At 41.1% G+C, this 13,026-nt stretch overlaps 1 protein-coding gene across 1 annotated transcript in view; it reads right to left on the bottom strand.

Moving 5' to 3' along the window:
* The window catches only part of timm50 (translocase of inner mitochondrial membrane 50 homolog (S. cerevisiae)), a 73,649-nt gene that overhangs the window by 58,501 nt on the left and 2,122 nt on the right, over positions 1–13,026 (bottom strand). Inside the window, exon 2 of the mRNA XM_062552369.1 lies at positions 1,650–1,806. Within this exon, the coding sequence (XP_062408353.1) occupies positions 1,650–1,806 (157 nt within the window). The remainder of the gene's footprint in view (positions 1–1,649; positions 1,807–13,026) is intronic.

Here is a 13,026-nt window from a genome sequence, read left to right as displayed (position 1 = left end):
CGACCCGGGGGTAATGGGCTGAACCGCGCATCACTACAGCACACTAAAATATGACTTCGACAGACAAAAGGACCTCATTTGGCAGTCAAATAACATAACAAGTGGCCCGCCATCATTTGGAAACTAAACCACGTAGCACTAACATGACAGTTGTGTTTATCAGTTTATCTCCGAGGTCCAAGGCATGCTTAACGTCATTGTTCACTCCCAAATTGCGTGTGACGTGCTGCTAGGCAACGCCTCCCAAAACTCGCCTCGCCTGAACTCGGCTTCAGGCGACCCGGGACCAAAACACGTCTACCTTTCACACTGCAAACTACCCCTGAACCCGCTATTTCTTAAACGCTAACTATACTGCGAATCGTTTTCTGAATCGAGAATCGTTTTTGAATCCAAAATCGATTTTGAATCGAATCGTGAGCCTGAAAATCGAAATCGAATCGAATCGTGAAATTCTCTGAATCGTGCACCCCTAGTAAATACAAGTAAGTGCCGTAAATCTTAAAATAGCTGCGACCTTACAAAGCGTTTGTGAGTGTTGAGCCGACAGTTAACTTCAGAGGCAGATTTCTCCGTTTTTCTCTTGGCATGACAGGATGAACTCAACTCCTTTGAATGTTTATATTTCAGTAATATGACGTTCAATTCATTAGATATCGTTTTGAAGGTTGATTATGCCCCTTCATGACTGATTTCGCCGTGGAAGGTCACATGTAGTTTATAATTTGAACATTTGTTCAGATTAATACAACACACAAATCTGGTCCATTTTCATGAATGTATATGTGAACCACAACAGACAACATGCTAGGTGGCGCTATAGAGTCCCTGAGCCACACCCTAGAGCTTTAGAGCATGCCAAGTTGGTGAAAAAAAGTGGCCAGACTAAGACAAAAATTACTATAATAACTAGAAAAGCACTCAGAGAGCGCAGCTACCTCCGCCTGCCTTGTTCTTCCTAGGTTGTCATACATTTGAACCTAAGATATTCAGATCGCCACCACGTGGCCATACCGTGTCATTACACGACTAAGCTAAATACATAAACGGCTCCTGAATCCCGATGGAATTACGGATCACTACCAAAATTTAATCGTTTCTTCCTTGGGTCATGCCTGACATTCACTTTTTGAGTTATCTTGCTAACAAACAGACAAACAAACAAAGACAGACAGACAGACAGACAGACAGACAGACAGACAGACAGACAGACAGACAGACAGACAGACGCCGGTCCCCGATGAAAAAATATACCTCCTTGGCGGAGGTAAATAATAATCTGAGCAAAAACAATAGGGCCTTGCACCTTTGGTGCAGCCGCTGCTTCAGCGGCCACACCTCGGCGCTCGGGCACTAATAATAATAATCTGAACAAAAACAATAGGGCCTTGCACCTGCAGTGCAGCCGCTGCTTCAGCAGCCGCACCTCGGTGCTCGGTCCCTAATTACATATTGTGACATCTCATATTAACTGCATGACAGTGATTTATGCATCAAGAGAAGAACTGAATTCCCTAATGTAGCCAAAATGTAGGAAAAAATAATATATAAAATACGGTGTCTGTGCCAACCCTGTAACAATTTTTCCCGTTTACGGTTCATTCCCTACTACAGCATTAGTAAATATATTTGATAAATTACAAACTCACCAAATATATACACCACACCCACTGCACCACCAAGTCCCACAAGTCCTGCTATCCGAAGAGTAATTTTCTTGGCATAGGATGTGTTTTCTTTCTGTTTATTTTCTTTACTCTTCTCTTGTCGTTGGTTGGGATCTCCCTCTCCTTTGGAAAGTTGATCCTGCCCATTACAAAAACATGTAAACATCAGTTTTCATTCTGTTTATCAATTCCTTCAAAAACATAAAGGGCCATTCAAGGGAGTTGAGTGGTGAGAAACAGGGTTGCGTGGTGTGACTGAATGAAGAAGGAAAAAAGGGGGAGAGGCATTGCTAAATAAATTGAATGTTTTCATCGGTAACACTTTATATTAAGACACACATATTCACCATTAATTAGCTGCTTACTAACATGTATATTAGTAGCATACTAGCTATTTGTTAGTCATTATAAGTCCCTAATTAATACCTTATTCTGCAAGACCTTATTCTACCCTTACCAGACCCTTAATTAAGAATTTCCCCTATGTAAGCTCCTAATTACCCCTTATTCATAGTTATTAAATAAGTTGTTGCATATGAGTTATGTCCTAAATATGGCTCAGTATGGGGCTTGTAGGGTGGTAGTACCACAAAAACAGTTATTCACCTATAATAACACTCATCAAAGATGGTCTATTCCAGGGGTCGGCAATTAAGTTTGGCCTTGGGCCAGATATTTTCCAAGCCATTACATAGCGGGCCACAAGTTCACAACCAAAACAATGGCTAATTTAATTAATTAATATCGGAGGAGGTAAAAATGATAGGCGCTCTTGAAATGTCAGAGCAGAGACATTCAAGAAGGCTGATGTAGGTTAAATTTGTCGACTGGTCATTGGGGGCGCTATTATATGCCTGTGTGTTTAAAAAAAAAAAAAAAACACCAGAAATTTCCACGCGTTGCTGTTAGCTGTCAAAAAATGGCACTATCAAAAAATCTGAAGAAAAAAGTTAACAGCGAAAACAGGATCTTTAATGTTGAATGGGCAGAGAACTATGCCTTCATCCTCCTTAATGTTATTAATGCAAAGCCCACATGCCTGATCTGTAACAACTAACGAGGGTGTCTCTGCATGCAAAGAGTACAAGACGGCACCACGAAACTAAGCATGCTAATTTAAAGGTTGCGTTCCTAAATAACACGCACGCTATGTTTGAAACTCGTGTTTTACTTTTCACAGTTCTATGTGTGTAAATTGCCTGTTTGATGTCAGGCCTGTTTAAAAGAAGTAGTGTTTTAATTATCACCATAAGCCTATGTATGTCCGTTGTTTGAATAACAACGTGTTTTAGGGACTAGCTTGGAATTTGAGAACCAGCGCTGTCCACTGACTTCACTTGTTTTTGCATGTTGTGCGTTCACGCTGCACCTCGCTACCTGCTTCTTCACTCGTATTCAGATGAAACAAATAGCTAAGCATTTAGATTGATTGAAATTCTTCTGTTCTGGAAAGTTACGTTTCAAAATAAAGAGCATTTTTTTCTTTCATTCTCTGGTTCAAAAGATCTCACAGGCCAGATTTGTTTTGCTTGCGGGCCGCATCTGGCCCGCGGGCCGCCTATTGCCGACCCCTGGTCTATTCAAATGGAACTAGACACTAAACCACCAGTGCTAATAGTGTACAAATAACTAATAATTAAGTCTTTGTAATGTTCCCTATTCTAAAGTTGTGTCTTTTTTCACATTTAATTCACAAATAATTTGGCACTTATTAACCCCCATGTGTTCCCTAAACTAAAGTAGCCTCCTATGTAAGGGATAATCAACGACACGGTGTGCGTTTTATAGGAAAATAATGCACGTTCAAAGTGGTAATAAGGTCCCGACGCCGCATGCTTCGATAAGTGCATTATAAGTAGAGATGCGCCGATTGCAATTTTTTGGCCGATTCCGATTTCCGATTTTTCATAGAATTTGACCAGCCGATACCGATCTTCAGAATAGGCTACTGATAAGTGTATTACTGGATAATTTGGTATACATAGGTGTTACATAGGCTGAGATGTTGGAAAATTACAAAAAACTAATTTTGAGAAAATTGAAACACAGCCAATGACATGCAATTCTCAGTCTAAAGTCTTATTTGAACTTCCGCAATTGCTTGCGGATACAAAGGAAGTGTCCATATTTGGATGCCATAACGTCATGCAGGAGAAACACAGCTTTCCAACGACACCACACATGATATGTCTTGTATCACGGTCGCGGTAGACAAAAGGTAATGAAATAAACCTCTAAATGTTTATTAACAGTACTCAGTACAATGTAAAAATGTTCTCCCATAACAAGGTTCTAATCAAGGTTGGGCTTTATGTATTTGAATAGGCCTAACTATCTAGATTCCTCACAAAAAGCTCTTCATATACAGTAATTTATGTTACTTATAAGTTCAAGTACAAAGTTCAAGTTCGAAGTTTATTGTCATGTACTTAAGCATTTATAAGTATTGACATTCCTTGTGCTGAAGTGTCCATTCAACTACAGAAAAAAAAATAAAAGTATAAATAAATAAATACAGTCATGGTTGAAATTGTTGGCACCCCATGCTAAAGTTGACTAAAAAGAAGAATATAAAATCATCTTTTGGAAATTGATTTTAATGGCTTAAGTAATAAAATTAGGAAAAATCCAACCTTTAAGGACACACCAATTTTCTTTGTGAATGAATAATGTATCATAAATAAATAAATGTTCTTCCCAAAATACTGGGGTCAAAAATATTGGCACCCCTATGTAACCCTATTGCATTTTAGGGTTACGAAAGGGGAACATTTTCTCATTTTATTTAGAAACCTCTCAAACAATTTCATTAAATAACAAAGAACAACAACTTCAGGTAATAACAGCGACCCATCTTCCATGTCCATGCCATCGTGGTCCTTGAGGCCATGTTTGCCATCAGCAGTCGGCTGTTTCCAACCCAGTTACATGTACCATGTACTAGGGCTGGGCGATATACCGAATATACTCGATATATCGCAGTTTACAGTACGTGAGATACATTTTTTGTCATATCGCAAATATCGAGTATTTCACCATTTTGTCATTTTTGCAAGCGGCAACCTTTTACTGTGGTGGCAACACTGCCGTTCTGTGCAGACCCAGGGCCTGAATTTCATTTTTCACAACAGGGGGAATTCCCCCCCTCAGTGACTCCAATGGGGGGATTTATACAGTTTGGGGGGGAGAATTATACAGTTTGCGGGGAACGCTACTTGTAGGCTGAAACCAGTGGCGGCTGGTGGTTTTAGAATCAACTGAGGAAGGTGTGCGCGCAGGGGGTGGTCTTTCAGAGAGGGAAGTTGTTAAACCCACATTATGGTTATGGATATGATTTAATGCCAAAGTAAGTAAACTGGATTAATAAATACAATTATTTGTACCCCAGCTTGTTAGAATACTTTTAGTATCCTGTGCTGTTTTATACCCCTCTACTGCAAGACATAATGCATGCACTGAAAATGTGCTAGGACTTTTATTTTGATATGGGTCCTAGAGTTTCTGAGTAGAAAGTTTTTAGCTGTTTGTTAGCAGCTGGGTAGAAGTGTCAAACTTCTAAAGCAAAGGATTCAGGCTCTACTTTGATGCCCCCAAACCAGTTGTACAATCATATCATGATGTAGGCTAGTCTAAAAAATAAAAGACAACAGCCCCTGGAGGCTCACGTTTTCATGAAAGCTTGATAGTGTGTAAAACAGCAACATGCCATTTAACTAGTTACAATTCAAACCTTGCTAGTTAATCTTGTTAAAATTACTTAAATTCGTTTTCAGCTAAATTAGACCTAAATAGTTACAGAAATGTCTTTGTTCAGACGTTTGTTCATTTGCTAGGTACGAGGCAACATATTACCCTAGCTAGCTGCTAGCTGCCTGCTACCATTGGAGTTTCGTACATCTTTCTGCCGTTCTGACCCTGATTGCAAGTCCAGTGAGTGACACGAAGTTGGATGCTCAATAAAACGTTTGATTCATTAACAACTACGCAACTTAAATGATTAAGTTAATTCAGTTCATTTTCGATCCACATACTCGACTTTCCTGCGGCATGACAACTTCTGATATGTACAGTTAACCTGCATTTCTGATTGGATATTAGCAACACAATCAGCTCCACTGATTGGTTCATTGACGGAGGCACTTCCACGGAGGATCTTCCTCCTGTTGGCCATTCACTTCAATGTTATTCACGAGCCGCTGGGGTTTGGAGAGTTTATTATGGTGTGTGGAGAGTTTATTATACGTGTGCGTGAATCTCCCGCATTAGAATCATTAAGGTGCGGGAAATGAAAAAAATATGCGGGATACCCGCAATCCCGCACACAAATTCAGGCCCTGAGACCTGTGTCCCTATCCATCGAAACCTCTCCCCCTCCCTCTCGGTAACAACATGAACACTGACAAACCAATCCTTAACCATCTATTCAGATGATGGTGTGACGTCTAGGTGTAGCAGACGAGAAGAAGTGAACTTTCAGTGCAAAACAAGCAGCGGTAGCATGTCTAGGCCAGTGTTGTTCAACAACGAGCTAGGTTAATAGATGGAAGCAGTTCTGATTTGGTTATAGCCTACGAAACAAAAAACGAACCGAAACAGCAAGGGATCTTCAAATTAAAGTTACAGCGATGCCCATGCATTAGGCAGAAGGACTACTGTCTATCTTCTAAGTGCACGTCTGACTATATCAAAACGACAGCGCAAATCTCACCCTACACACGTGCATTTATTGTGCTATGCTCGTCTATGCGTCCTCCCGATTGATTTTTAAATTAAATGTATGAGATTTGCGCATTGAGGCAGCTTAGGCTACTGTCTATGAGTGCATCTGACTGTCTCATAATGAAAACGCAAACTTCTTATTTATCAACGAACAACCGAACGACTAATTAAGGAAGCACGCACCACCGTTCTATTAGATGTACTGTAGTTAGGGTTGCAAAGGGGCGGAAAATTTCCGGAAACTTTCTGGAAATTTCCCATGGGAAGTTAAGCTGGGGAATTTTGGAAATATTCAATATTGGAAACTGTTATGGAATTACAGGAAATTAGGGATTTAATGGGAATTTACGGGAATTTAGTTTTTTACTAGCAGCTTACATTAGCTAGCCAAGACTGCCGTGAACACTGACTGAACTCGACTTGTTACAAAAATGTTTAATGAATTTATTTTAATCCTCGGTTGGCCAAAAAATGCCGACATTACATACATGTATGACCCCAAACCTCACAGATTGTGATTATTTTAAAAGTGCCAAGCTAAATCAGACCAGTAATATGACCATATGATTATTAACCATCCCATTAGAGCTTATGCAAAATTACGCTCTCCCATTTGCATGAGGACAACAGTGATGACACGCCAAGAACTGGGCGACTCTGTTCGCAGTTTCCCAACAGTTATTCCCACATGAGATAACATTTGCAATGACGTTTTCACCAGGAATATTAGGTTTCTTATATGTCTAGAAGCATATGTTGATTGTTGTGTGCATGTAATTGGCCTGTGTGCAGGGTAGAAATTCAACTGAATTTGCATTAAATCAGGTTGTTTTAACTAACATTATGCTGAAAGATGGGTTTTTTCCAACTACATTGAGGTCTATGTTATATACTAACTTGCCAAATACAACATTTCCAGTTTATTCCCATTAATTCCCATTTATTCCCGTTAATTCCCTTATATTCCCGTTTATTCCCATGGAAAGTTTCCAACTTTGAAAATTCCCGGAATTTTGCAACCCTAACTGTAGTAGACATCATCATTCATATGGAGACATATCAGAGACATTAAAAGCAGCTTAATTTATTTGGAAAGTCAACTAAAGCCATGAAGCCATGCAAAAGGAGAAGTGAGTTAACATTTTATCCTTAAGAGTGTATAGGCAGAGGGGGCTTTCAAAGAAGGCAGGGAAAGAAGAAGAGAGAATGATAAAGCCAAATAACAGGCCATGCTCTGCAAATAGGCTAAAATAAACCAATTGATGTATATGGGTGTGTTGACATTTTTGCATGTACACGTTTCCCTGTGAGAAACATAGAAGGCTACTGGCAAGATTCAAAAGTAGGTCTTCACCCCTGCTTTTACATACAAATTTAACATAGAAACTAGGGATGGGCATGATTAGTCGACGATCGATGATTGATCATTAAGAATTTCGTCCACGAAGTCAATTTGTTTTCGATTAAACTAATGCAGTTTACGTTGCAATTAAATTAATTTCACTTGAAGCAATTCAATTATTTTAATTGTGTGGCAACAATTAGGCCTAAGCATTTCACCACCCGGGGGCAATATATGACGCCATAGCCTATAGCCTATCTGCGAGTTTCGGTTTCAATTTCAAACTAATCATGAAGAGGTCACGGCGAAGTGTGGCGTGGGACCATTTCGATTTAAAAGGTGAATCCGTTTATTGCAAACATTGCGATGCCGTGTTTAAGTACACCTCGGCCACGTCCCAAATGATGTACCATTTAAATAAAGTGCATCCGACCCTGGTTAATGTCGGTGGCGGTGCATCCTGCTCTCAACCTAGCATCACCTCGGCGTTCGCACGGAGGAGCTGTGATGCACACCGTTCAGAGAAAATTACACAAGGGATCTGCAGGTTCATCGAGATGGATATGCTGCCCTTAAGTATTGTTGAGGGCAAAGGTTTTCAAGACCTTATTAATTTACTGGAACCAGCATATCACATTCCGTCACGGCGTACCATCACCAGACTAATAGAAAGTCACTATGAAGAAAAGAAGCAGGAGCTCCTCAAAGATTTGAACACAGCTGAGAGTTGCTCTCACTACAGACTGCTGGACCGCATTAACAGCTGAGAGCTACATCACGATCACCTACCACTACATCAGTGATGACTGGAAAATGAACTCAGCGGTCCTGCTCACAGAAAGCATGCCAGGCCGGCATACAGCTGACCACCTCGCTGAGAAAATGAAAGGAGCTGTAGTGCAGTGGGGACTTGAGGACCGAGTTATTGCATGCGTTCATGACAACGCCGCCAATATTGTTGCTGCCAACAGTCCCACCAGAGTGCTCTGGAATTCCGTTGCCTGCTTTGCACACACCCTCCAGTTGGCCATAAATGACGGATTTGCTCTGTATCTGTGTCGGGTAATATCAGCGGCTAGTAAACTCGTTAGCCACTTTAACCACAGCACTGCGGCAACCAAAGCGCTGCAAAAGAAACAGGAGCAAATGGGCCTCCCAGCTCACCGGCTTATCCAGTCGTGCAAAACACGGTGGAACTCCATGTGCGAGATGTTTGATCGGCTGCTGGAGCAGCGGTGGGCAGTTGTTGCTGTGCTGTCGGACCGAACCGTGACCAAGCTTCAAGATGCCAGGATCCTGGAGTTGAAGGATGAGTACTGGCAGCTGATGGAGGACACACAGGCTGCGCTGTCAGCTCTTAAATGTGCCACCACGGTCATGTCTGCAGAGAAAGAAGTCTCCATCTCGAACACTTATCCAGTCACCTTTGGGCTCATCAACATCCACCTCATGCGCAGTGAAGGAGACGGGCCCAAACTCATCGAATTCAAGGCAAAAGTGCGTTCCTCCCTCAGCAAGCGAATGAATGTAAGCTAAAGGTTTTTTTTATCTAGTTTACATGATACTAATTACATATGATATGCATACTTTAATCTGCGTTGTGTTACCTACAGTACAGTTTTTATTATTATTATTATTGATTTCCCATATATTTATACAGGTTCAGTCTGATGAGTTTGTGACATTCGCCCCCATGATCTCCTCTAAGCTGGACCCTCGTCACAAGCACCTGGGCTTTCTCACACCAGCACAGAGACTGGCTGCTAATGCAAAACTTATTGAAATGGGAGAGGCGGTGGAGACCGATAGGGCGGCTATCTCACAGGCTGGGGAAGAGGAGGCTGCGTTGTCGGACATGGAGGAGGGGAGCGCAAGCACTAGAGTCGCGGCCTCCCAGTCCTCTGCTATGGCACAGCTCCTTGGGGAGCACTATACCTCTCATTCCAAGGCTGGTATCGAGGCAGAACTCCAGAACTTTCTGAGGGAGACTCCCCCACCCCTGGATTGCACCCCTACAGATTGGTGGAAAGTGAACGATTTAAGGTCCCCCCGGCTGGCCAAATTAGCGCAGAGGTACTTGTGCATCCCGGCAACGTCAGTCCCCTCAGAGCGGGTGTTTTCGGCGGCTGGGCTGACGGTCACCAGGTTGCGGTCGCGTTTGACCCCAGATCATGTCAACATGCTCATCTTTCTCAACAAAAATCAGTAGGCTAGACTGGTGCTGAAGTTGTCTGTGCGTTAGTTTATGAGGCTGTGTTAAGTAGCCTAATTAGGTTAATACCCTTTCTCGACTCCGTGCCTTATAGTTTTGAGTTACATTTTTACAAACCTGCCTAATGATTAGGCCTATTATGTTTTTGGTTAAGTAAAGTTATTGTTTAACATGATTCTTTTTATCATCGCTATTTATTATTTTGGATCAAACGGGGGTCTCTTTAAGAGCGCCGGCTCGCAGCTGCAGGTTTCGCTGTTTTAGAGCACTGAAGCGCATACGTTTAGCTTAACCAAACTGCCACAAGTTGTTGCAATAAAAATTTTCATGGTTGAAAACACGCTGTATTTTTGTATTTTCATTGACTTTTTAATTATAAGAAGTGAAATAAATAATGAATTTTAATATAAAATAGTAATGATTAATCGATAGTTGATCGTTAATTCTCCCGACGATCGACGAAGAGAATTTAGTCGAATGCCCATCCCTAATAGAAACCACTAAGAATGTTTTAATGTGGATATAATTTCCAGGGTTTGGACTGGTATGATTTATCCTAGCCTGCTGCATCATACTGACATGATTTAAAACATCACCTGGGTAAAAGTAAGAATTCATGAAGTTCTTTTGAGAAAATGTAAAAATATCGAGATATATTTCGTATATCGTGAAATGGATATCGCCCAGCCCTACCATGTACCATGTAAAGAGAGCAAAACCCACCAAGTCTGATAGTTAATAGTTCTTACAAAACATCACTTCCACATAATCTTAATCACCACCAACCTCTTTTCACTAAAAGTGTTGTCACTGGAGGACTCCCTATTGCTTGGAGTAGTACTGTAACATTAGTCTTAGAGCTCACTCCTATGTGTTATTCCCTTGGCTAAATCATACATAGCATACCAGCTTACAAGCAAACATTGATTCATGATCATATGAGTAAGGAGATATGACAGAAAACTTCTAGACAGCGTATGCACACACATACACACCGTAAATTGTACTGCAGTGGCGTGAAGACAAAACACCACTTGGAAAAATAATGAGTAAACTGAATGGGTGTATGAGTTCCCATCATAATAAGCCACCCAGAAACTTAATGATTTCAGCAGGCAACCTGCCAGCCTGAAAGCTAAACAATACAGAGACACATGTATCACAAAACTTCAGTCATGCATTCATGAAAACAACAGTCAATGAAAAAAAATCTTGCATTACACCATTGGAGATCAACACAGTCCTCATGACGGTAACATAATGTTGTTATTCATATCAGACGAAAGCTATGCAACTTGGCTACAAACAACTGTAAATTGTGTATACAGTCATGGCTGAAAGTGTTGGCACCCCATGCTAAAGTTGACTAAAAAGAGGAATATAAAATCATCGTTTGGAAATTGACCTTAATGCCTTAAAGGAATATTTCGGTATTGTACACTTTAAGTCTGTTTTCTGTATTGCCTAGCATGAAAACGAGTGTTTGAGATCGAAATCTCCACGATTGAGCCCGTTTTTGAAATTTGGCAGATTTAGAATGGAGCTCTGTATGGCTTTAACAGTGCTCGCTTTGTGCATGGTCTATTCTGTCCTTAAAACACCCCTAAACGTTCACAGCTCACCGAGTGGTGACTGGTCTTCAACCATCTTCTATAACAAGTTTAGCTGCGAAATACAGCTTCTGTCATCTGTTATCAGGGATTTTCAAAATCCCGGAAGCAGGGTGGGAATTATACCGCGGCCATGCGGCCATGGCCGCCGTTGCCCTACACTTTGGCCTTGATGCCCTGTGAAAAAAAAACACAGTGGCCTTTATGCCCCTGACTTAGGGTTGCCAACCATTCAGTATAATACAGAATCGTCCCGTATTTGACACGTTAAAGTCTTGTTCCGCATTGAACTGATACGGAACGCTCTTTGCTCTTTGAGTGAAATTAGGACCGGTGCTTCACCTGATAATTTGCTGCGCAATTGATCACGCAATCGCGGACCGACAGAAAAAGAAAGCAAACGTTTCTGCAATCAGGAGGAAATGCTACCTAATTCGTTGTGATTAAACATAGAGCCATACAATTAAGTGGTAGATTGAGCTTTCATTGAATGCATGCCTGTGCGCGTTTGCGTGACACTGAAAACGTCACGCAAACTGAAACTACACGATAACGTTAGTGGCAAAGCTCTGCTTCAACCTGTCGGAAGGCTATTCAATTATTTAACAACATTTAATAGAGCAACGTGGATTCCCGCAACTTCCATACAAACAGGACAAACATTGTTCAGCATTGAGTATTGTTTACCTGATGATTGTAGCCTTAGTCTTTCATTTAAAGATCTCCAGATTTACGCCTATCTGCACGGCCGTTTACCATAGACAAAAGTTGGTATTGTGTTTTCTTACATCAGGGCCTGAATTTCATTTTTCACAACAGGGGGAATTCCCCCCCTCAGTGACTCCAATGGGGGGATTTATACAGTTTGGGAGGGAGAATTATACAGTTTGCGGGGAACGCTACTTGTAGGCTTAAACCAGTGGTGGCTGGTGGTTTTAGAATTAACTGAGGAAGGTGTGCGCGCGGGGGGTGGTCTTTCAGAGAGGGAAGTTGTTAAACCCACATTATGGTTATGGATATGATTTAATGCCAGAGTAAGTAAACTGGAATTAATAAATAAAATTATTTGTACCCCAGCTTGTTATACTTTTAGTATCCTGTGCTGTTTTATACCCCTCTACTGCAAGACATAATGCATGCACTGAAAATGTGCTAGGACTTTTATTTTGATATGGGTCCTTGAGTTTTTGAGTAGAAAGTTTGTAGCTGTTTGTTAGCAGCTGGGCAGAAGTGTAAAACTTCTAAAGCAAAGGATTCAGGCTCTACTTTGATGCCCCCAAACCAGTTGTACAATCATGATCTAACTCAAAACAATAACAGACAGAGACATGACATGTAGTCTAGTCTAAAAAATAAAAGACAACAGCCCCTAATACAGCAGCCACGTTTTCATGAAAGCTTGATAGTGTGTAAAACAGCAACATGATGTTCAGCTAGTTACAATTCAAACCTTGCTAGTTACTCTTTTTAAAAATA

The sequence above is a fragment of the Sardina pilchardus genome, chromosome 13 (genome assembly GCF_963854185.1).
Source record: "Sardina pilchardus chromosome 13, fSarPil1.1, whole genome shotgun sequence".
Classification (NCBI taxonomy): domain Eukaryota; kingdom Metazoa; phylum Chordata; class Actinopteri; order Clupeiformes; family Clupeidae; genus Sardina; species Sardina pilchardus.
The sequence above is the reverse complement of the archived record's forward strand: the minus strand, read 5'-3'. Positions and strand labels throughout refer to the sequence as shown.